The 26,637-nt window shown below is 39.5% G+C and overlaps 1 protein-coding gene across 1 annotated transcript; it reads right to left on the bottom strand.

Moving 5' to 3' along the window:
* Positions 1-106: 106 nt before the first annotated feature.
* On the bottom strand, positions 107-24,796 carry LOC115782339 (hyaluronan synthase 3-like). The gene is made up of 5 exons (XM_030732471.1): positions 24,260-24,796; positions 10,029-10,122; positions 9,395-9,945; positions 5,475-5,576; positions 107-4,084 (listed from the first exon to the last, which is right to left on the bottom strand). Exons 1-5 carry the CDS (start codon positions 24,323-24,325, stop codon positions 3,155-3,157), a joined length of 1,743 nt encoding a protein of 580 aa, XP_030588331.1. The 5' UTR covers positions 24,326-24,796; the 3' UTR covers positions 107-3,154.
* Positions 24,797-26,637: the final 1,841 nt, after the last annotated feature.

Here is a 26,637-nt window from a genome sequence, read left to right as displayed (position 1 = left end):
CTAACATTCACACACACTTGCAGATGCATCGGGGCAACTTGGGGTTCAGTATCTTGCCCCAGGATACTTCGCCATGCCGACTGGAGGAGCAGTCCATGAGCCACTGAGCTATCTTTTCAATCTGTGTTTCTTTACTGTCACTGGATTGTTAGTGGTTGATCAGACTTAAAAAAAAAACAAAAAAAAAAAAACAGTGCTCAATGTGCAACATTCAGTCTTTGTATTTAATAAGTCAATAAATGATGAACATACATTTTCAGTTTTAATGTGCAAGTGTAAGACAGCACTTCAGTACTAACAAATACCACAAGTGTAGATGACGGAATGTCAGAATTGAATAAATGCCAGGTTTGACACAAATACATTGATTATCTGGATTCACACTGAATAAAATGCCACTGACATTTAATGAATGTGAAAGCCATTAAAATTAGAATTTAAACTGAGAGGCCACAATTTGAATGTGAAACTAGAAAGAATAAAGGAAAAGGCGGGGAAGATAAACTTGGTGAAAAATATTCCAAATATCTCTGTTATATGTTACCAGAACATTTACAGCATGTAGGTATGAATATGTGCACATTTGACAGAGGCATAACTTAACCAGTAAATGCCCATTCTGCTGGAGTCCATCCATCGACTCTTTTCTGCTTATCAAAGAGACAGGGGTAAAGATGGGAATTGGAGTGCTATGACTGAATGGACCAATTCATTCATCTGCTATGTAAGCAGCAACTTTTCAAGCATTTTGCCATTTTTCACACAACACATACGCCGATATGCTGGCTACTTGTTTATAAAGTCATACTTAGAACCATGTGGTTAAAGTCAGTTCAGTTGTTTCAATCATTAACTTCACCAGTAAAAGATCCGAGCAAAATGTATATAACTAGAAACACACTGAGGACAGTGACACAGGCTGACAGGTTGTGCTTTTGTGATAGAGATCTAGCGACATGATAAAGACCATACCTAGCCAGCTAGTGAACCGTTTGGAGTTGGTTACCAACTAAACATATTGTAATTACTCATGGAACCATACCTTTGCCTTCTTGCCTTTTTTTTCTTCCTCTAATCTTCTCTGTTTCCTCTTCTCTGCTCCAGAGCGACAGGTCCTTTCTGTGACATTTGTTTTGTAGCCTCATCCACAAATGACCGTAACTGACAGACCATCAGGTCACCTGGAGCACTGCCAGTGTGCAATACTGCCAAACTACCTGAAGGCACACTGACACATGAAGTCAATCGTCAAGTAGTCTACTCATTAAATTAGTATTGCTACAATTGTATAATTCTGGAGTGTTGTAATAGTTTCTTCTTTCTTTTAGGACACTGGTGTGTTTTAAAAAAAAAAAAAAGTTTCATGAAAAATTTAGGTGAGCTTGGGGGCCCCCTGACCTATGCAGCGGCATATGTCGCCTATGCCTCAGGCTGGCCCGGCGTCCCTTATCGCACAGAGGTACGATGAGCTGCCTGAGGTCAGTTCATGGAAAGTAAGAAAGAAATGGAATAAGAGAGAAAACTAAATAGCTAATAGTTTCTTGTTTCTGGACTTTTTCTGATATCACATCAAAAAATAAATTTGCAAATTTTCATCAGCTTGAAACGTTCTCATTTTCCTGGATGTTATTTTAGAAAAAAAAATATTTAATGTGTTGAGGAAAAAGTTGCTGTATTAAGGCCATTGAAACTGACTTAATAACAATATAACAACTTTAATAATGCAACATCTTTCAATGACGTATATAATTTATTAACAATGTTTTGTGTGATTCCTCATTTGCCTAAATCTCTTGTTGCTGTTACTTTGCTGAAGGATATTAGAATACATGTTGATCCCAGACCACTCATAGCTACACATCTTATTGCTACTGGTATGCCAGTTTAATTTTTGAGCACCAGTTCTGTTCGGGAAACACAGAACCAATCACCAAAAACATTATAGCACCGGTTTGACATATCAGTCCAGGTCCAGACCCCAAGATACTTAAACAACTGCAGTTGGGGCTGCAACTCATCCCTGACTGGCAGTGGGCACTCCACCCTTTTCCAGCTGAAGACCATGGCCTCACACTTGGAGGTGCCAATTCTCATAACTTCTGCTTCACACTTGGCTGCGAAATCACTCCAGTGTGAGCTGGAGGCCACCACCTGATAAGCCAACAGGACCACATCATCTGCAAAGAGCAGAGATGAGATTCTGTGACCACTAAGGCGGAAGCCATCCGTCACTTGGCTATGCCTAGAAATTCTGTCCATAAAAATTATGAACAGAATCAGTGACAAAGGGCAATCAATATGTCAACATGTTGAAAATTATTACAAAAGGTGGCAGTTGGTGCACAATCATAGTAAAATCTTGCAAACATTATTTTTGTTAAGAGCACACTGCTAATTTGCTGAAATTCACACCACTAGCAGGTATGCAGTGGAAGAAAATGGATGGATGCATGGGTGGTATTCATGCTTTCCCTGTTCATGCACCAACTGTGCAGATCTTAGGACGTTATAGAGTATGTCTGCATGTGTTTTGGTGTATAACTCACAGAGAGGTGCAAGACTTTCTTCCTACTTCTCTCCTCAATATATTTTTACACCCATGTTGACCAGCCATGACAAATGGGCATCTTCTCTTTTCTTCTATGCCAGATAGACTGTTCAGTTGAATTTGTTAGCAGTTTTATAACTTTTACATTTTGTTTTGTCTCTGTCTAATCACTTCAGATCCACTTAAACATCTAAATCCAACTGAGCCTCCCTTCTCTTTTGCGAAGCAGGTGCTCTGATTGATCTGAGAGAATATCGTCAATATAAAAACAAATTCTAGTCTGTTTGGCACTTTTACAGCTCACCTGTACCCATCAATTACCTGATGTTCTTCTGAGCATATTTATGAACACTTCATAACATTATGACCAGTTCTGCTTGGTTTTTCACTGTGAAGCACCATAAAACATGGGGTAAATGGGAGAGCTGTATGGATCTCTTAAGTCCCCCCAACTGGATTTGTGCTGCTCCAATAGATCCACAGTTTTGTCGTACAAGTGATGAGGATGTGTGTTTCTTATTCACTGCTTATTGCTCTAGCAGGGTGAGTAGAGACCTTGCTAGAATCATGCTGCAGTGAAACTCAGACAAGCAGTCTCTCTCTGGTTTAGGCCTCTGCATATGACAGATGATACTGCTCTTCCTTCTTATTACACCGTTTGGCTACGATTGCCAAGTAGAGCACCACCAGAATAAGCCAGTAACAGGCATAGAGTATCGTCCCTGCTATCAACAAGGCTTTCTCGGTCTCACTGAATGGTTCCTGTGTTTCACAGTAAACCGTATATGCCACACCTCCGAGTAGCACCATGGTCCACACTGTGACTGGCACAGCACCAATGAAGTTGACCACAATCTTTCTGCGGCCTGATGTGCCCCATCCAGCCTTGTTGATAGTGAGCAAGGCAAATATTTTGGCAGGGAGCAGACTGGACATGTAAAGAAGAGAGTAAAGTGACATGAAGATCATGACCACGCTGCCACGCAAAAAACAGGCATATGTGGCCTTCACCATCCCAACCAACTGGACCGTCAGTAAGAAGAGCAGGATGTTCCACAGTCGTCCACGATAGAACAGATGGATGACTGTGGCAACCAAGAAGAATGGGAAGAAGCCAGTGACCATGGACTCATAAGTCATCCAGAGGCTGTGCTTATGGAACCACAGGGCATTGTAGAGCCATTCACGAAAGTAAGACTTGCTCCATCGAGTCTGCTGGTTGAGCCAACGCAGATACTGGGTTGGTGTCTCAGTCTGACATTGTGATCGAGCCGTGAATTTCGTCTTGTATCCAAAGCTGAGCACTCGATTGGTGAGGTGGCGGTCATCTCCAAAGCTGCATTTGGAGCCTAGGAAGGTCTGGTGGTACCATGGCTCAAGGAAATGCTGTAGCAAGGAGTTCCTGTACATCCCCAGAGGACCGCTGATACACTGGACGCAACCAAAGTAGGACTGGCATGCGCGCTCAATGTTGAAGGCCATCCAGTAGCGCACACTGCTTAGGAAGGAGATCCATGAGTCATACTTGTTGAGGATCTGGAAGAGAAATATATTGAAGAACAAAAGAAAAGAAAATCTTCAGGTTTCATTGTATCTTAAGTTATGTGTTTACACTGTAATCATATATCCCAAGACCCATCTAGGGTTAGTGTTAGGGCTGGGTTTTGTTTAAGCCACATACTAAATAGAAAGATTTTCAGAAGCTAGAAAGAGTTACAAATGAAGTGTCCTACATTTTTGCATTGTAGTTTTTTTCCTGTTAAGATTTTATATTTGAGTATTTCAAACAGGCAAAAATTAAATATAAAGATATGGATGTAAGCCAAACCCTACTCTTATCCCTACATGGGTTGCCAACTTGGTAAGGAGAATATGAGTAACTTTCTCATTCTTAGATGCATATGCAAGGTAGACAGTTTTAATTGGTCCTAATGGAGAAAACTGGTGACTTTTTTCTAACTTCAAAGCAGAGATTTAATAAATTCATGTAAAAAATATTTTTTCTTTCTGCAAAGTTATAGGCAGTTAGCAGATTTTATATGTTGTTTTGTGCAACTCTTTATGGCTCTTTGGTTGAACTGCTCAGAACTTTTCTATATAGCTCTATGACACAGAGCCACAATACAGTAGATGCCTTAACAGGATATATACCAAGCTAAAGTAACCAACTATGAAATCTTCTGGTTCATCACCAGAAGATTTCTTCTGTAGCTTCATGCGATTGTGTTTGTCTGGAACAAACTAGCGGCTGGCACTTGTTGAGCTAGCTGTGATTTCTGTTTTTGGTCAAAGTGCCCCAAACTTTTCTCAGTGAATGAGAACCACAGTTGTGTTGAGCCTTTCAAGCTGACATGATGGATTGTCTGTCATGTCATGTATCTTTGAATTATTTAACAAAGCCTTATCTTGCGTTGAAAAAAACATTGACCAAGACCTGCTTGCCAAATCACATTGTTTTGCTATTTTCACATGTATTCAATGTAAAAGGTCAAATGTATTATTGAGAAGGATTTAGATTTGTTTATAGGCATGTCAAATGGTGCCCATTATTTAAAGTACACTAGAAGACACAATAGTGTTTCAAAACAAGCTGTCAACAGCAACAGTCAGTTTGCGGTTACTGATCAGTCCCAAAAAACAGATTGAGAGAACCATGTTGCATACATAAAAACTGGAGAACCAACTTAATAAAGAAGGCAAACGCTATGTTAATCCATAAAAAAGAAAGAAAGATCTAATTTCTTTAATTTGAATACATTTTTAAAAAATGTATTGTGCCTCCGACTGTGCCTGCACACCTAAACACAAACATGAGTATACTCAGGGGTTACAGTGGGATTCAGAAGGTGGAGAATTAAACTCTAATCAGTGTCAAGAGACTTTCAGGTGACTTTTCTGTTTTCCTTTTTCCAATATTGTGTTTTACCTGTACATCTCCACCAACCCCTCCCACCATTGGATCTTCCTCGAGGATCTTTAGCATTTCTATGGTACAAGCTGGGTCTAAAACTGTGTCTGAGTCACACACCTGGAAAAAAAGACAAAACAGAAAATTCAAGGTAAGGCCTACTGAGGGTCAAACACAGGCTCAGACAATTACAAACAGCAGTCAAATTAAACTCCAGGTGTTGCCAAACAGGCACTGGTATTGACGCTAAAATGCAGGAGAACAATGAGAGGCTGCTGTCAGACATCCCAGCTGGTTAACTGTAATTTCAGCGCACCTGGTTCAGCTGTGGACATGATCTTTGATCCACAGCTGGGACACTGAGGGTGTGCAACAGCTGGCTATGAAGGAGGAACTAGATATCCACTGGTTTGGAATGCAGATATGAAATTTTTATCCACTCTTTCAAAGTAGTTTTGGGATTGCATGGTTAGTTTGCATTTGGCATTAAAATAGTCTTAACATTTTTGTTTCAGGTGATTGTTTCAACTGCACAAAAACTTAAAACAAGATAAAACAGACACCCAGTGTCTGGCCACAACTGCCCTTAAAAGTGATTAATAAGTCTTTAAAATAGCTTTATAACATAAAATCATTAAGTGAAAAATAAAACACATTTATGATTTTATGTTATAGAAATATATGTATTGCCATATATGTATTGTATTTTCTTTTATGGTCTAAAACCTCTTCTCAGTCATGCTGAAGGACTTGCAGTCAATAAATATCTGAAATTTCTTGGCAAGCAACCTGAACTGAAGTCAGGGCTCTAGCATACAAAAAAAAAAAAACATGCACAAACATGCTTATTTATTCCTCATATTGTCACAGTTACTTGTCAGCAGATTAGACCTTTCCTTTTCTGGACAGCTGTTAATGAACCAGCAAAACAACAACAGCTAGTTATCCAATTCTGTTCAATTTTATTTAAATAGTGCCAAATCACAGCAAATAAGTCAAGATACTTTATATTGTAAGGCAAAGACCATGAACCAGTTATAAGCTAATGTTATGCCAGCTAATGCAGAGGTGGCAAAAGTATTGACATTCTGTACTTGCGTAGAAGTACAAGTACTTGTGTTTAAAAACTACTACACTTCTTTACTCAAGTACATAAAAGTAAAAAAGTACAGGCTCTGAAATGTACTCAAAGTAAGAAAGTAAAACTAGCTCTTTGGAGGATGTTTCTACAAGCTATTTTTGTGTAAAGCTAACTGAACCTCATTATATATTGTAATAATATAAAATAATATTACATGAGAATACAAACGTTATTCATTTGTATTCATTTGTAACGTACATTCTAATCCTAATGAATGTACTCAGCTTGAATCTGTTATGTAGGCCACAAGCTGTGAAAGGGAACACAGCTCTGTTCTCTGTGTCCTACATAGTAGAGGGTGACTGTGCCTCCACACCTAAACACAAAAATGAGGATACTCAGGGGTTACAGTGGGATTAGGAAGGTGCAGGAAGTCTAAGATTAGCTGTAGTGGCTCTGCATGGGAAGAAGAATCACCACTTTCTATTGTGAGCTACAGTAAATGATGTTGGTGTGCAGGCTGTGATCAGATGATCTGCTGCTGCAGCGCTTTTCTTTCTCTCCTGTCCTTACATCGTTCTCCATCTGAGTGAAGTTATCACTCATTCTTTGCTCTCCCTGTAAATACAGCAGCTGTTCCTTTAGCTAGCAGACACACTGTGACAAACTGCAGACACTTTTTGTGCTGATATTTGCTGGGCATTTAGAAACGTTGCATTTAAAATTACCTGTCACACGTTACTCTCTTTATGCTCGCTCCTCTTCTGCAGTGCTAACTAAATACTGAAGTACCACGAGCACAACTTATGGACATCGGCACTCGGTCCAGCCCACTGTAACCCTTGATTATAGCACTATAAATGATACATTATATGGTTTTGCCTCTTTAATCTCTTTGTATGCAACAAGCCCTGATGATGGAGGATACGCCAGTACGATTGTCTCCTATATGTTATTATTCCTCCATTTAGGCTCAGATCGTTTGATGTTTGAGGGCACACTGTGTGGAAATGCAAACTTCTCTCAGACACGTTAAACCTAATGTAACAAGGTTGTTTTGAAAGTGTAAGAAGTAGAAAGTACAGATATTTGTGTAAAAATGTAGGGAGTAAAAGTAAAAAGTAGTCAGAAAAATAAATACTCAAGTAAAGTACAGATACCTGAAAAATCTACTTAAGTACAGTAACAAAGTATTTGTACTTTGTTACTTCCCACCTCTGAACTAATGTTAGGTTCAAGTGTCCCAAAAATCATACAAAATCACACTCTGATAAGCAGATTACATTTGGATTACTTTCTCACATTGTTTGAAGGTTTATTTGCCGAATGTCCAAGTCCAACAATGTTAGATCTACTTCAAAGAAAGTTTCACTAATGCTGGCTAACAGCAGCTAACAGAGGCTAACAGCAGCTAACAGAGGCTAACAGCAGCTAATGGCAGTAAAAACAGCAGTGCTTACTGACAGAAAAGTTCTGGATATTCTCAACAACTCACCTCAGCATCGCTGTCAGTTTTTCAGCCTACTCCAGAATAAATACATGTGGACATTTCTCACCCAGCATGTTGTCAGCCAAGGTAAACAGCGGACAGCTACACTCACTACAGATGAACAGTGGCCAGAATTTTTCAGGTGACTCACGGGTAAAAATGCGAAATACCACAAAAAAAGTTTAATTTACACATATCAGTTTTTCATTCCTAATTTATTACTAGGTGTTAATATTATTTAAATATGTTAAAATATAGTGTTTAATATATAAGCAGTAGAAGAAACATGCCAGGTTATGCAGAAACGCAAAGCCGGCTGTGATCGTTATGTGGGTACAGTCTGAATTTCTCTCTTGGGTGACTAAACATACTTGTTCAGCGACCACTGAAGCTAGGAATATGCACTTGAATTGGGAAGGATAAGAAAATAATTTAGTTGATGTACTGGTGATGTTTTACACACAAAATACTGTTAGATTATCGTCTCAGCAGGGACTAAATGACTAAAAAATGGAGAGTAGGTTCTTCAACAATAAACTACATAGTAAAGGTTTTACACAGTAACCCACAGCTAGAGTGATGTATTATACTAATACAGTAGTCAGTAGTTAGTTAAATTCAGATTTTTTCCTAATAAACAGATGCTTTATTTTTACTTACTCCTGACAACACACTTTACAGAATTGGAAAAGTAATGCATTACTTTTGTTGCTGACAAATTAGGACCTACAAAAATGAGATTCCTAACAGCTTCAACTGCACTTGTACTATAATGAATTTAGCATTAATTAAATGTTAGCATGATCAATAGAGATGCTAAAATTGATTTCTGTTAAATATAAGCATGTTAGCATTAACCTCAGTACTGCCACACAGAACAGCTAGAAGGACTTTAAGTTATGTTAATTCAACCTGAAACTCTAATTGTACATTTTGACTTTGCTCTATAGATGTTGTTGTTGTTGTTATTAACCCATCAGCATCGTACCTGCACGCAACATCATCACAGTCATGATATATATATATATATATATATATATATATATATATATATATATATATATATATATATATATATATATAGTCTTCCCATATGCATAGTACCATGAATTCCATTTAACAAAATACTTGAGCGGGTTAAAGCTAAGGTAAGTTACTAACTAATTTAAAAAATACATATGACCCATATCATTTTCTTTTTCTTTTTTTTAAACATAGTTAAACAGACAGACATTACTGGAGTTAGTAAGTGGTCAGAATGACTACACAGATCATGTGTAAATTTGAGCCTAAATGTGTTGGGTTTTTTTTTTTTTTTTGCCAGTGCAGGTGTAAATGGACAATGATTTCTGTGTGTGTAGCCCTTACCTGCACGTAGTCCACACTGTCCCCCAGTGCTTTAAAGGCAGTGTACATCACCTCCCTTTTCCCTCCCCACTCCTGCATAATGCAAGAATAGCGGCAACCTCTGACCATCCTTGACACCTGTGCTGTCTCTTCCATGTGCGCTGCACACCCTCCCCCACCTCCGACACCTCCCCCTCCACTCCCATCACTGTGGTAGTTCCCCTTCCACACCATGCTTCCAGCCTGGTCTGCCCCGCCCATCACCTCCTGGAAAATGTCCATCATGTAGTGGTCCTCTGGCCTGTTTCCATCCACAACCAGCACCACCTTCAAGCCTGGGAAAGAGATTCGGCAGATGCTGCGCAGGCACTTCCTCAGGTAGTCTGGGTCCTCTTGGTAGGCTGCGATGCAGAGGGCCACAGAACGACGGAGGTGTTGAGGCTGGGCTGGACTCCTCATCCGCCGATGCTCCAAGAAGGCGAAGAGGCTCTGAAGAAAAAGGTGGAGGGAGAGGAAGGCACCATATAGGCCAAAGGACAGGTGGTGCTGCTCAGTGTGGATAAACTGGTAGCCTTCATAATGAAGAAAGAAAAATAAATAAATATGAACATTATATGTTTTTATTATCATGTACATGTTTGCGGTTGACATGAACCTGTAACATAGGCCAGTAGGATGGTGAAGAGGACCACCGCAGCAAAAAGGGTGGTGACCACGATGTTCAGCGCATTCCTATAGCGAGAGGGCATCTGAAGGTGGAGCAGGAAGAGGGGTCCCCAAAAGATGTCAAAGTGAGAACCAGGGAGTGAGTGGAGACGGGTTAAGAGAAAGGGAAAGGGATTTGTGAAGGGAAGAAGATCAGAAAAGGAAATAAAAAAAAAAAAAAGGGAAAAAAACACAGACGCAAGTGAGTAAACTTAATTGGCTCTCATATGGAAGTAGCTGAAAAAGAAACGCTTTGAGAGCACACAAACTATATTCTGAGAGCCACTCAGTCTCAGCACAATTTTCTAATAGCATTAAATTTGATGTTGAGTGAAGAAGGAATTGTGAGCTTTAACTCACATGTTTCAGTTAAAATAATAGAATACACCAAGAATCAAATACAGAAAAAAAAGAGAAAGCTACAGTGCAGAACGTTCAATTAAAGAATACCAGAAAGTTTGATTTGATATTTTTAGATTTTCTTTGAATTTTCCAGGCAACTAAACCTTTTCCCAATTTAGCTGCCTGTTTGCTTTTTGTGTTTGTGCTTTGTTTTTAGCTTCAGTCCTTACACAAACCTCTCACTTGTGTGGACTTATAATACTATGTCTACACTGATCAGATACTTTTGCAACCAGGAGTGTCCCTGTTACTTTCTTTGTTTTTCAAAATAGTTGAGCTATGTACCTCTTAGAAACAGCAAAAGGAGACCTACACTGTTGGAGTCACTGATGCGCTTATGTGACATGTGGATTATTTTAAATTTGACTCTACTGCTACTACTATTATTGCCACTATTTTGGTAACAGTAGTGCTGCTGCTGCAGTTGGTACTAGTAATATTGTTGTTGAAGAAATGCAACTAAATCTCCCATTCTTCCATCAGAACCTCTGGTGCTCCTTTCTTCTGTTTCCCCAAGTTAAAAGCTCTAATTAAAGGCCTGTTGAAGTTTGTCCGGTGCACAATGTCACAGCAAAAGAACAATTTTGTGCTTTTGTTCATGAAAACTCTGACCTAAATGCTCCTGTATTGAAGTTTGTGTCCCAGTGGCAAGTGGGCCACATATTGGCATTAGCACCTCACATATATCTGGGTAGCAGTTAGCAATTTATAGGCAGCAGCCTGTGTTATGGTTTTTGAATCAAATTTTCAAAGAAGTCCATGACTTTCTCTTGTATTTTGATGAGAGTGAAGATTTAAATTTGGGTGGGCCCTGTGGAATTTTCTGGGTTTTAGATCAGTCAACTTTGGGAATGACTGAGCTATGCCATTTCACTGTATTGTACTGTAGGTTGCATTGTATTGCACTTTAATTGTGTACAGAGATTGTACAGTAAGTAGTTTATATTATATAATAAATTGTCTTAAGATTTTGTAGTTTTCAGCAGTCTGATGGTCACTGGAAAGAAGCTGTCAAGTAACCTTGTGGTTCTGTATGTCAGGCTGCAGTGTCTTCTACCTGAGGGCAGGAGAAAAAACAGTCCATAAAAGGGGTGGTGTCAGCTGATCACTAACAGGTGGTGATCAGCTGACAGCTCAGCTCCTCTCTTCATTTGAATGTCGGGAACATATGGCCATAGATCTCATGATGTGGTTACAAAATTGGTCATTGACCTGTGACCTAGGGTGTCCTGGTGCCATGTGCACTTATGGGCATCCTTATGTTCAAACATGGTGTTCCTCATGGAGAAACTGTGATTTGCACAAAAGTCCACTAACAGAACAATACTTAGATTCAAATCAGGCAGGCTGTTCCTCACAACCAGGCCTCTCCAGGTCTCACCGTCATTGCCTACATGAGTGTTGAAGTCTTGCAGTAGGATAATGGAGTCACTAGATAGAGCACCCTCGAGCAGCCCACCCAGTGACTCCAAGAAGGCTGGGTCCTCTGAACTGCTCTGAACAGTCAGGACCCATTCTTTTGCCTGAAGGCACAGGGAAACAACCCTCTTGTCCATCAGTAAAAACCCCAATGTACAGGCAGCAAGCTGAGGTGGTAAAAGGATACCTACCCTAGCCCACTGTCTCAACTCCAGACTGGAACAGAGTCGAGCCCCCTCTCCAGGAGACTAGTTCCAAAGCCCAATATGTGCGATGAGATGTGCCCGACTATCTCTAGCCGGCATCTCTCAACCTCAGGAACTAACTCAATTCCAGCCTTGATAGAGGCTTGGCCCCCTTGGCCTGCACCAAAACCCTATGGCACCTCGTGTGGGTGGTGGACCGACAGGAGGGTGGACCTAGGGACCACGAATAATATCTCAATATTATCTATCTATCTATCTATCTATCTATCTATCTATCTATCTATCTATCTATCTATCTATCTATCTATCTATCTATCTATCTATCTATCTATCTATCTATCTATCTATCTATCTCTCTCTCTCTCTGTCTCTCTCTCTGTCTCTCTCTCTCTCTGTCTCTCTCTCTCTCTATCTCTCTCTCTCTCTGTCTCTCTCTCTGTCTCTCTGTCTCTCTCTCTGTCTCTCTCTCTCTCTGTCTCTCTCTCTCTCTGTCTCTCTCTCTCTCTCTCTCTCCTCCCAAAAGGTATAAACAAAAAGGCACTTCTGAGTCAACACTACATGTCCCAGCTGTAGATGTACATGAGAAATTGCTCAAAAATAAACTATTGACATATTTAAATAATAATGCTCCTCAAATAAATTAATGCTTTTTTCCTCCATAACAACAGACTCACAGCTGTGCTATTAAAATGTAAATAGAAAAGATGCAGGGCAAAAATAGCAAAAGGCTGACTTATTCTTTAAAAAGCCAGTCTGCAGAACTTCACCAAAGTGCTTCCTCCTGTGTGTACTCCTGTACATCTAGTACTCTGTGCAAATAACAAAACATGTAAACAGACTGAATGAACAAAATTCCATCTTTCAGTCAGCAGCATTTTAGCCAGCTCAGTAAATCCATAGACATATGTGCTGACGTATCACACAGTGTTAATTTTGACAGCAAATTTTGATTTAGTTTTAGTCATAGTCTTTTGACAAAAATGTAATTTAGTTTGAGTCATAATTTAGTCATCTGAATAGTTTTAGTTTTAGTCTAGTTTTAGTCGACTAATTAGTGTAAGAATATAATCGACTAAATCTACAGTCGATTTAGTCGACTAAAATATAAAGGGTGTAAAATGTAAATGCTTTTTCTTCAATTCCCCTGAATTAGTCATTATACACACTTACACAAAATTAAACATTTATTAAAAGTTTTGCAATATTATTTCACCTGCTTCCCACACACCTGACCATTAACACCACCTTACTGAGATAATACGAGCGTTTTACAGCAGGACACGTTCTGAAAGGTACAGGGCAGTGTTCAGGACCAAGATTAAGATTTGTCGTGTTTTTACCCAAGATAGTCGCCCCACATGGTTTACACATCGTTTTGTTTGTCACAACGTCAAAGGACAAATGTGTCCATACATCGGCTCTTCTCTTTCTCCCTGCTGACATTGTAGTTTGGCCTTCCCGGGTTTACACCAAATTTTTGCAACTGTGCGTTTGATTGGATGTTTTCCTAACTTATCCCGCCCTGTCACAAAATTAAATAATTTAGTCATCGTTTTAATCCTTTTAGGTAGTTTTTATTTAGTTATCGTCTCGTTTTCGTCATGAAAAAAGCCTCTAAATCTAGCGACAAAATCGCTAAGTTGGCAACACTGCCATGCTGTCGCTTCCTGCATGATTTACGGGTGAAGTGGTGAGGGAGAGAGGTGGGGCAATGTGAAGTTGTGCAGAGACAAATTGGGAGAAGAGAAAGCTGAGCTGGTGGATCTATGATTGTGATGTGACATAGACTTTATCGATATAAGCGATATTGTCTCATCTTAAATCGCATATAAAAATATATCGATATTTCTTTATTTCCTGGCCACCAGGTTGGAGCCCTGGTAACCTTATCCCGGGCAGGGTAAACTGTTCCCGTGGTCTTTCTTTCACAGGGGTAATCTGAATTGCTCTTCATATGGCCCCTCACCCAGGACCAATTTGCCTTGGGAGACCTTACCAGGGGGCAAAAGCCCCCTGACAACATATGCCCTGGGATCCCTGAAACATACAGACCCCTCCACCAAGGCAAGGTGGTGATTCATGGAGAAGTAGTTAGAAATATACTGTAGTATAATATTATGTAATAAGCTCAAGTTATTCATGTCCAGTTATTTATAAATCACTGCAGCTGGTCTCTCCAGTCCTCTAACCAGGGTGTGTAAACTGTTCCACACTCGATCATGCTTTTGAGGTTATGGTGCCCAAACTTTGTAACAGCCTTCCTCAGGCGAACAGGTCAGCTGAGTCTGTAATTTGTTTTAAATGACTGCTGAAAACACATTTATATATGTTAGCTTTCCCTTAATCTTGTCCCCTTTAACTTGGGCCATATTTTGCAGCTTTTTGTGTGTTGGAATGAATGTCTAACCATATGGTTTATGTGTCTGTATGCCTGTGAAGTAACTGTGTTTTGAAAGTGCTATACAAATAAAGTGATAATAATAATAATTATTATTATTTCTTCAGTACAGTGGTGGTGAATTGAATTTTATTTGTAGTACTCAGAACATTGATCTGCTTCTAAAACATTTAAATGCATCCTGTTTTTCTCACTCATTACATTAAGCTAAGTATTGTAACCCCTTCTCTATTAGCTGTAGATGCTTATAGAATTCTTCCCTTACTCTTTATATCTGAACAACTTTCCATTCATCACCACTGTTTATCTTTCACCTAATCCAATATGGCTTTCTGTGGAATATGGGAGTTCCAAAATTGTCTTTACTTTTAACTTTCAGCTAATAATTTAAATAATTTAAATCTGTTACTTTGAGGCTATAGTTACTTTAGCAACAGTTACGTGCAGTTAACCAATTATCCTTGACTTTTAACTGTTAAGATTCCTTTGTGTGCTTTCTTATTTATACCTGTATTTTCATGCACTGGGCAGCAGACCTGCTCTTTTGTTAAACAATTGATAAGCCATGTTTTTCTTTTTGTTTGTTTTATTTGTTTTCTAATGAATTGAGCTAATCTTTATAGAAAGCCTTTTTAGAATATACCCCCAGCAGTTCATTTTGCCTATGGGAGCCAAGGAGAAAAAGTATGTGGTCCACAGTGGATTATACTACCAGGAAGTGGCAGTGTGGTCTGAATGCCTCAGGGCCATAGGCCACATAACAAGCAGACAGTAACAGACTCTTTTGATTAGAGGGCCATAGTCACCAGAGGAGGTCTGGAACTGGGATTAGACAGGGATCTGAGGGCACACCTCCAATTAACCCTGAGGTTCCATCACCTGGGCTGCCCTGACACCCCTAGCACAAACTACTCTGTTTTTTTCAGTGCTTCTTCAAAGTAAAGTTTAATTTCTTAGTGCTCAAGTGAAATTAAAAAATAAAAATGCTAACCCCTTTTACTGACTAATAATAATGAGCTTTCTGGATTTCTTTTCTCCAAACAAAAAAGTTTAGAAAACTGTTTTCTCTATCAAAGCACCAACAAAATGTTCTAGGGTCTTCTACTTGAAAAGAAAGTCACAGAAATCTAAACACATTATAAGAATTATGAATGATAAAAGAACATGAAGACAAATATGACTCAACCTCTGGCATCATAAAGAAAGTAATCTTCAACATGGAATCAATCCTTCTGGAGAAAAACATGTCCAGAATTATTCTGTAGTTATTCAGGAAGCCTGGACACATGTGGTTGAAGTCTATATCCAAATCCAGGCTGGGATCCAGGCTTTAGAGAAGGTAGTCATTTTAAAGAGGACCCAGGATACAGGCAATCTCAATTTTCCAAAAAATCTTCATTGAGTAAAAATGTAGTTCCATCCATCCATCCATCCATCCATCCATTCAGAACAAAGAATATAAACGCATATAAATCACATGAATCAGGTGAGTACTGAATATTCTCAGTTGTGTCCCAGTGTTCGAGTGCTGCAGGGGAATAATTTCCTGCATTCAGGTTCTATGACTGTGCTGAGAGTTCACATAGAGGAGGTGTGGAGGTGTTACTGAATGATGGTTTTGGCCTCAGAACAGTGACTTTTACATGCCTGGGGCAGAAGGAGGAGGAGTGGTGTGTGGACCATGTCTGGGAAAAGAGAAATGGGGAGGGAAGGTGGAAAACTTACCAGTAATACCGAGTCACTGGCTCCTATATAATCCCATTAATGATATTGTTTTGTTAACAAACTTGTGGTGATGATTTAAATTTTAAAAAATTAGTTTAACAGAATCTTTTTGTGGATTTAGACTTAAAACATTCTGCTTCAGAAAACTGTGATTTTTTTTTTTTGTCCACAGATATTTTTTGTTTATAGATCAGGTCATTTACTAAGTTTACTAGCTAGCTAGCACTTAGCTTTTAACTACCATTTAACATACTCCTTTTAACTAACCATAACTTTTAACTAGGCATTTTATTATTTCCACTTAGTCATGTGTTACTTTTTGCTAACTATTAAATTAGTTTATCACCGACCTATTAGTAATCAGTGTCTGCAATTCTAGTAATTAGTTGTGTGATGTAGTTATTTAGTTACTTTTTAAAATAAAGACAAGAGATAATGACTTAAATTTTAGAATTATTCCTGTCCCAGCTGTCATCGGGTGAGAGGCAGGATACACATAACAGAAGCAGAAAAAAACAAAATCTAACTAAACACTGTTAAAACCGTTTAATCTCTTCCTTTCAGCTAACTTGCTATCATTTTTGTAAAACTGTTAAATTCATTAACATCTAACCTGTTTATTTTTTTTAACTTTTTAAAAAAAATTCTTTTCCTTATTAGTGGAAACAAAAATCACACAGTCAACACTCTTTAGCTTCAATACAATCAACCCTAATTCAATCCAAAAAAGAGTATTGGGAGCGCAAAAGAATAACAAATGTTTCATACTGTCTCCATCTTATGTTTTCCTTCTTTTTAACATGTACTTATTTTTATAGTGAAAGAATATTAACATGTAGCAGTGTTTAACCTAAGAGGGAGACTGCAAAAGTAAGAGTTTTAACATCTAACCTGTTTATTATAGTTATTGTGGTCTGTTTGGGTAAGAGAAAATATCCTGCTCAGACTTAAACACTTTCAGTAATAAATATATATATTTTTTTAATATTTTACAATCATGGTAAAAAAAAAAAGTATAACCTCCTTCAATTCAATTCTAAGGTTTTATGTATCCGGACATAAACAATAATTTCATCTTTAGCAGGTTTTAAAATGAGGTAAATACAATCTCAGATGAACTACAAAACATGACATATTACTCTGTTTCATTCTTTATTTCACAAAAATTAAGCCAAAAATGCAGAAGCTACGTGTGAAAAATTAAGTACCTCATGTTCTTTTTAGAGGGAATGGCGTTCTCATGGCAACCCTTCCAAAAAATCATACTTATTATATCTTTTTTAAATGTACTGTCATGAACCTTAACATTTAACGATAACCTAGTAACTTAGGCCTGTAGATTCTGAGATGCAGCTCTTGGTTTTCTGCATTTTTTCTGAACATAGCCTGGTCTGACCTTGGGGTTAATTTGCTGGGACATCCACTCCTGGGAAGACTGGAAACTCTCTTGAATGCTTTCCACTTGTGAATAATCTTTGTTACTGCAGAATGATGGAATTGTTTGGACTTATAACGCTCTCCAGATTGATGGGCCGCAACAATTGCTTTTTTAAGTCCATTACTGATGTCTTTCCTCCTTGGTATTGTGTTAACACACACCTGAATACGCCATCCAAAAAAAAGAAGCCAAAACTTCAACTTTTATAGAGGTGGTCAGACTTGTTGATAATCAGTTGAACTTTATGTCCTTATGTCTTTTGTGTCGTCAACTCTTTCCATTCCCCGTAGACCATGGTCTCATAAAGTGTTGGACATTGTTACTGGCTTACTTGGAAAGACTGTGGTCCTCTTCATCGCTGATAAATTTTCTAAAGCAGCTCATTTTGTGGCCCTAGAGAAACTGCCCTCAGCTGCAGAGACTGCTAACCTGATAGTTGGGATCCTATGCAGCCTAGTTAGTTTAGGCTGCATGTAATCCCTACAGAAATAGTCTCAGACAGAGGCCCTCAGTTTATTTCATTTATGTGGAGGGAGTTCTGCAGGGCAGTAGGAGATAAGGCCTGCCTTAACTCCGGGTTTCACCCCAGACCAATGGGCAGACAGAAAGGCTAAACCAAGAAATAGAGGTCACCCTCCACCCATCTACTTGGAGCTTACATTTGCTTTGGATCAGCTGTGCACATAATTCTCTGACTACATCTGCTACAAGAATCACTCCGTTTGAAGTGACCTTGGGTTACCAACCTTCTGTGTTTCCTAGCCTGAAGGAGGAATTGCCTATGCCCTCAATGCATCAGCACCTGCAGAGGTGTCACTGGGTGTGGAGGCAGACCTGGGCAGCTCTTCTCTGCACTGTGGCACAGAACCAGAGGCTGGTCAATCGCTGGTGGACTCCAGTCCCTCATTACCACCCTACATTTCATGTTTTACAGTTTAAACCATGCCTTTCCAGTGTACTGGCACTTGCACCCTGACATTTTCGTGCTGTTTTTCCTTCCTACTGTCGCCAAGTGTTTGCTCATAGGAGGTTGTCTGATTGTGTTCTTTATTGTAGGGTCTATTGTAGGGTCTTAAGGTGCTTTATATCTTAAAGTATAAAGCACCTTGAGGCGACTCTTGTTGTTATTTGGAACCATATAAATAAAATTGAATTGAATTGAATTATCAGGAGCTGGCTTCTAATTACTTTAATTCCTTTGGAAGCAGTAAGCAGTGGCTTTGTCACACACTGCTTCTGCATTTTGGCTAAACTTTTGTTAAATAAATAATGTCATGATAAATGCATCATGTTTTGTAGTTCACCTGAGGGTGTATTCACCTAATTTTAAGACCTGCTAATGACCAGATTTTATTATGTCCTGATACATAAAACCTTAGAACTGAAAGTCAGTGTGCTTTCTTTTTACCATGACTCTAACTGATCACTTGTCAGTTGTGCAGCTGTTAGCAGTACCATACTATTATTTATTCTATAATTTTAGCAAATAATGCAGAAGAATTTATTGCCTCTTTGTTAAAGTCAAACTTTGAATAAGGGGCCAGGTTGGTACTTTATTGCATGAATGAACTTGGATCTGTGATGAATTACACAGTTTAGCCATTGGTCCCAAGTTTGACTTCCTGCTAATGAAGTCATCAGTAAGAGTGATGGTAAAAACTGAGCATGACTGCAAACATGAGTTGTTACCGCAATGTTCTGGAGTAACTGATGTAAAGCACAGTTAAAGCCTTTATTCAGATTTCTTCAGTATAGCACAGACTCTTCTTTTACAGACCTCAGTGAAAGAAGTGTGAAAAACTAAGAAAACACTCACAGAAAAAAAGCTAACTGGAATAATCTGATTTGCTGATATTATCCATGCATTGTCAACAAATAAATAAATAAATATAATCACAGAAGACCTTTGTATCATTAACAATTGCTGATTTGCATGAATCTGTAAAAAATCACAAATTTTTGGATATTTATCAGAACACATGAAATACAGGAAATGTTTTTGGGCTACTTTGCTGCTTGTGGTGTTGTCAGGTTGACATCATAAGGGAAAAAATCAATTCCAAATCTTTTTGGAGTTTTCTACATAATGACCTAAACATAATGATCTAAACATTAAATTAATATCACTACAAATGACCTTAGACAAAAAAAAAAAAAAAAAAAAAAAAAACTTGCAGTGGAATGACAAATAAAATGTCACTGAATCATTCACCATGGTAGACTAGAAAGGTGGTATATACATGCAGGTACATTACATCATGTCACTTGAAAGACAGCTGTTCACACTAGACATTCTCAGAATAAGGTTAAGCGGTTTTGTGAGGAAGAATGGTCAAACACTCTTTCTCAGTGTTATGTAGATCTGATCTGCAGCTACTAGAAAGGTTAAGCAGGTCTAAAAGTAAGGAAATTTGTGTTTGATCAGTTATTTCTTTGTTCAAACAATGCTTCTTGGCAATAAATCTTATCCTGTTGGAAAGCCTGTTTTGTGTCCCTTAAATGGTGTCACATTTGTAAGGAAAATGCATTTGTGCGTTGAGCAGCAGAGTTGAATAAGCAAGGTACTTATTTAGTCCAGAACATTTTCACTGGGAATACATTTAAATGGGCCAGGATTATTTCTAGGAGCCACTGATGACCATAAAATAAAACTATAGCTATACGTTAGATCATATTCTTTCATGATTACACTTGCTATTTTGAGTGCAATAGTGTATTAATGCTATAATAAAAGTCTATAAACAGTGCACTATGGCTACACTGATGGTGAACCCATCGTGATGACAAAACTGAGTGTAGAACACCACTTTTTCACTCTTGATAATTGGCATCTTGGCTACACAAGGGAAGTGGAAGGAATGCAAACCATATATATATAAATATATAAAATATACACTGCTCAAAAAAATAAAGGGAACACTTAAACAACACAATATAACTCCAACTAAATCAAACTTCTGTGAAATCAAACTGTCCACTTAGGAAGCAACACTGATTGACAATCAATTTTACATGCAAATGGAATAGAGAACAGGTGGAAATTACTGGCAATTAGCAAGACACACTTAATAAAGAAGTGGTTCTGCAGGTGGGGACCACAGACCACTTCTCAGTACCTATGCTTTCTGGCTGATGTTTTGGTCACTTTTGAATGTTGGTGGTGTTTTCACACTCGTGGTAGCATGAGACGGACTCTACAACCCACACCAGGATGGCACATCAACGTGAGCTGTGGAAAGAAGGTTTGCTGTGTCTGTCAGCGTAGTGTCCAGAGGCTGGAGGTGCTACCAGGAGACAGGCCAGTACACCAGGAGACGTGGAGGAGGCCATAGGAGGGCAACAACCCAGCAGGAGGACCGCTACCTCCACCTTTGTGCAAGGAGGAACAGGAGGAGCACTGCCAGAGCCCTGCAAAATGACCTCCAGCAGGCCACAAATGTGCATGTGTCTGCACAAACGGTTAGAAACTGACTCCATGAGGATGGTATGAAGGCCCGACGTCCACAGATGGGGGTTGTGCTCACAGCCCAGCACCATGCAGGACGCTTGGCATTTGCCAGAGAACACCAGGATTGGCAAATTCGCTACTGGTGCCCTGTGGTCTTCACAGATGAAAGCAGGTTCACACTGAGCACATGTGACAGACGTGACAGAGTCTGGAGATGCCGTGGAGAGCGATCTGCTGCCTGCAACATCCTTCAGCATGACCGGTTTGGCAGTGGGTCAGTAATGGTGTGGGGTGGCATTTCTTTGGAGGGCCGCACAGCCCTCCATGTGCTCGCCAGAGGTAGCATGACTGCCATTAGGTACTGAGATGAGATCCTCAGACCCCTTGTGAGACCATATGCTGGTGCGGTTGGCCCTGGGTTCCTCCTAATGCAGGACAATGCTAGACCTCATGTGGCTGGAGAGTGTCAGCAGTTCCTGCAAGATGAAGGCATAGAAACTATGGACTGGCCCGCCCGTTCCCCAGACCTGAATCCGATTGAGCACATCTGGGACATCATGTCTCGCTCCATCCACCAACATCATGTTGCACCACAGACTGTCCCGGAGCTGGCGGATGCTTTAGTCCAGGTCTGGGAGGAGATCCCTCAGGAGACCATCCGCCACCTCATCAGGAGCATGCCCAGGCATTGTAGGGAGGTCATACAGGCACATGGAGGCCACACACAATACTGAGCCTCATTTTGACTTGTTTTAAGGACATCAAAGTTGGATCAGCCTGTAGTGTGTTTTTCCACTTTAATTTTGTGTGTGACTCCAATTCCAGGCCTCCATTGGTTAATAAATTTGATTTCCATTGATGATTTTGTTGTCAGCACATTCACCTTTGTACAGAACAAAGTATTCAATGAGAATATTTCATTCATTCAGATCTAGGATGTGTTATTTGAGTGTACCCTTTATTTTTTTGAGCAGTGTATATTGTATATTGAAAAAACAAGGGTGTAGCTTCCAGGTCTGAAACGTGAAGCCAGTGCAGAAGTGCCTGCCTTCTTTTAAACGACCACCAGGGGGTGAACAGTGTTTTTGCAAAAATATTTCCTGCTGTATAGAAATGTTTGGGAAAATGGATTAAACAGTGCATGTTCATTGGCTAATTGCTTGTCAGTGACAAATTGATACGCAATGGGTATGCACTTTTATCCATGTGGTCAGATCCACCCCTACCTATTAACATGTGGTTTCAAGACACCAAGAATGGAGAAAATGCTCAACTTGAGGCTAAATAACAGGACTTCACAAATCACCAGGTGACTTCATGATGGCTACATACATGTCTTATACTGTGTATGATACAGAATTAACTTTGGCAGTTTATTTATCAAGCATTAACATTATGTGTGTGATTGTGTTTAATATGACATTAAATTGTTAGTTTTAAGGCTTGAGGAATTGCTTATCTTGTGTGTGGTGTCAGACTTGACAAGTTGCAAATACTCCTAAAATGAGGCAGCAGCTGCATGAAGTCACTTATGTTGCAGTCCTCATTTGTCATGTTAGTGCTGAAGCATCAGTGCTTAGTTGAAATTCTTGCAATACACAAGAAAGTGCACTACACGTGAGTTTGAAAACAGAAGTAGCTGTATGAAGCATTTATGTATGTGATGTGTGTAACCATCAGTGAAACAAAAATGTTACAGAACAGTCTTTTTACTTTTAATCAGTAACAAAAGGTAACAAAGGTAACACTATTTTAGCCCTGTTACACTGGCTCCCAATATGCTTTTGAAATAGATCTTTAAAAAATTAATTAATTTCTTTTAGCTCTCCTTTGGTTTGAAAAATCCTGAAGGGAAATAAATCATATTTGCTTTGAAAAGCTATGCTCACCATCAGCTCTCTGTCTTTGCTTGGTGTACAGTAGATTTATGTGCGCTTTTTCTCTGGAACCATGAAAACCAGACAAATGACTCCAGCGAGCAATAAATCAAAAGGCAAAACTTGCAGACTGTATAACAAATAAGTAAATTGTAGAAATATGTTTGGTAGAATTGAGGGGAAGTGGTGTTTTCTGTAGAAACTAAAAAATATCCATGTGACCAACAGTTGTTTCAGAGACATCATCAATAGTTGAGAGTGTTGTTTTATTGTAGGGTCTTTACCTTACAACATGAAGCGCCTCAAGGCTACTGTTTGTTGTGATTTGGCATGATATGAATAAAATTGAATTGAATTGTTAATTATTTTGCCTAAAATGCACTGAAATGTTCATCTTTAATGTAAGCGTAAAGCTTGCTACTGTGATGTAAGAGAGCAGGCCAAATAAGGTTGTAGCACAGAAGGTGTGTTCCTATGATTTTTTTTTAATAGGAAGAATATTTTAGTTCTTCTGTGAAAGTTACAGTCTTAGACATATCAGATTCACCTGAGTTCTTACTGCATACAAGCAGGGTCTCAAATACTGGCAGGCTTTGTGCACAAAGGGCCACCATATTAGAGGTCCAGCACAGCAGTGATGCTATGGAAAATCAAACAGCACAGGGTTTTTCTTTGGAGACACCAGAAGCCTTCAAACAGGCGCTCTGTGGCTATTTTCTAACAGTTACTGTCTTCCTCTACACAAGGAAAAAATGTGGTATATGCCACGAGCCAACACAAGGACACAACAACGGTGGTATGTCGACACTGGTGCACACTGATTCTTTAGTTTTCAGCGTCATTTTACAGCAGAGCCTCTTAAGTCTGTTCAAACTATCAGTTAACTCACTCACAGTTTCAGGAAGAAAAAAAGACTCTACCATACACTGCAAACATTCACCACACACTATCCAACACACTAAACACCATCCTGCAATGTTACTATTGACTACTATCTACCTGCCAAATCTGAAGTGGTGCCCAGAACTGAAACCTAATCCTAGTTTATCCTCTTCAAGGATTCTTTATTGTCATTCGCATCACATTTGCATGCAGTGGAATTAAATTCTGTCCCAGTGTTGTCCATGTAAAAGTTATGACAGTTTTTCAAGTATTTTTGAAAAACTTAAACCTAAACCCTTGTTTTAATGCAGTTATGTTAAAGAAAGAAGAAAATTACTCATTTTTCTTTAGTGGAGGCAAGTAATAAACATTTTTAAAAGCCTTACCTTCCTGATCCAGTGGCCCCACTGTTTTCTTCTCACCCCAGTTCTCAGTCTGTCAAGCCAGGACATCCAGCCCTCTCCTCTCCTCTGCACAGCACTTTCCTTGTTCTGCCCCCCTCCTTCCGCCAGCTCACACTACATCTTTATTCCAGCTTGCTTGCTTAATTCACATCCAAAAATACACCAGGCAGCTTTAACCACCACCCTTCACTACGACTGTGAGCCACCCTCCTCCTCCTTCTCCTTCCAGGACTGTCCCGGGGCATGAATCCCCCAAGCTGAAATATGATCAGTGATGCTCAGCCAGCAGCTGATACTGATGCAGTCTCTGTTGGTGTTAAGCAGCAGTTATTTTGCTCTCTGCGTGTGTTGCTCCTGACCATGATCATGGTCATGGCCAAAGTGAAAGTGTCTGAGGTTCAAAGCTAGAAGCTCAGTCTCTGCCTCTGCTCTGATTTCCTCTTTGTCCTCGGGGCTTGTCCAGCTTCTCTCCTCTCTTCTGCAGTATCCGCTTGTTCCTGCACCTAATATTTGCAGCAGAGCTAAACTCCTTCTCCTTTGTCACACCGTCCAATCTAGCCGACTAGGAGGCAGATGCTGCTGAATGGCTCCTTCACCCCTTGCTCCCCTCCCCTCCCTGGGCATCCTAACCAGCAGCCTATCTCTCTGCAATGCAGCCAGCAGTCTTTAACAAACCTGGTGACTCCTCTCCATCCTGTCGCCTTACTCAAAGCAGCTCTTATAGGCTTATTTATCTTCCCTCTCTTTCCTTTCCTCTCCTCTTTAAGGCTGAGTTGCTGACATCCTTATGCTTGGACAAACTGCAGCATGAGAATCAATATACAGCTGGCTAAGCCAATCAAACACATTTCATTAAAGTCAGGTAACAGAATGCACTTGTACACTTTTCTATCTTCTGCTGGGGACACATGGTGAAATATATGAATTATTGTAATAGAACCCATATGGCTTTAGCACCCATGAGACAACAACATTTAATATACTGTATAAAGTGTGTTATGGAAATCTTAAAATGAATCAGTCTACACGAACAGGTTGTCTTTGCAAAAGGGTCAAACAACAACACAGAGTACAGCAGCAGTCTGCACGGTATTTCACAAAGAATAATAACAAGCAGAGAATCATTTATAGGAACCAGTTATCTACCCACCATGGTCACATGGTTGCAGGAAGGGTGGGTGTGGGGGCTCTGCTCTGGGGCCCTGTTCTCTGCTCATGCTGGGATGGCTGGCCTCTGGCAGAGTGGGTTGCCCGTTGCCTCTGGTTCTCTTGTCCATTGGCCATGAGGGCTCCATCTAGGGCCTCCCGCCTTCCTTTTCTGGGGTGTGCACAAGGTTGCCAACAGGATGTGTGGCCTCAGGTCTTCAGTGCCACTGGGGGCCTGTGGACGGCTCAGGTCTCAGGAGGGGATTGTTACGGCTTTTCACCCTCATTATCAAATATATTTTGTGACAAAGACACAGACACAATGCAACAAGATTGTTGGTTTGTGTATCCATTTTGCTTTCAGGTTTTTTTTTCAGGTGTTTGTTTTTGGCATGCATTTTCTTGCAGGTGCAGCAGTTGATGATGTACTTGTCTTTTCTCTTATTTTCTCCCCTTTTTTCTTTTCTCTCTCTTTCTGTTTTTTTTTTTGCCCTACCTGTCAGCTCTGGTATCTCCGTATTGCACATGTACACATGTGAATAACAATAAAAATGAATAAAAGGAGAAACACTAACAAGAGGAGCCTATAGAGTTTTTTTTCTCTCTGACTGCAAAAGCTGCCAAAAGCTGGTAGTTATTTAAAAAATCAAACACACGAACCCTCGTCACCTCATCAACCTAAGACATGATATTATAAGAGCCAGAATCACAAGTACATAACGATGGAACACATAATTGCACCAAAGCAGATTCCCAGCCTGAAAATAGGAAGGACAAAGAGTCAGAAAATCCAGATGTATGGGAACTATGTTGTCTAACCATTCTTGTAATAATCTTCTTTAATTCTTTATAATAGCATGTGCATCAGCATCATTATCCTGGATGTAGGTACAACAGGCGGTGCCTACAATCATGCACAGGGACCCTGAAGTTACTTATATGCTATAGTTTGTTGGTGAGAAATGTGTCACCAGTTTTTACCCTATTTTGATGAAAAAGCTGCAATCTATCTGAAAGGAATATAATAATGACCCAATTACTTGTTTAAATGAGAAAATACAGGATAGGTTCTCTTATATTTTTAATGTCAAATGGGTATAATTCCAAAGGTCTCTTCTATTTAGGCTCAAAGAATTCTGTGGTGATTCATAGTAAACTTAAAGGTTTTAAAGAGTCCATGTGTTTTACGCGCCTCCCTTACCACAAAGTAGAGG

Source organism: Archocentrus centrarchus, chromosome 6 (genome assembly GCF_007364275.1).
Source record: "Archocentrus centrarchus isolate MPI-CPG fArcCen1 chromosome 6, fArcCen1, whole genome shotgun sequence".
Taxonomy (NCBI): Eukaryota; Metazoa; Chordata; class Actinopteri; order Cichliformes; family Cichlidae; genus Archocentrus; species Archocentrus centrarchus.
This window is presented reverse-complemented; position numbering and strand designations above follow the sequence as displayed.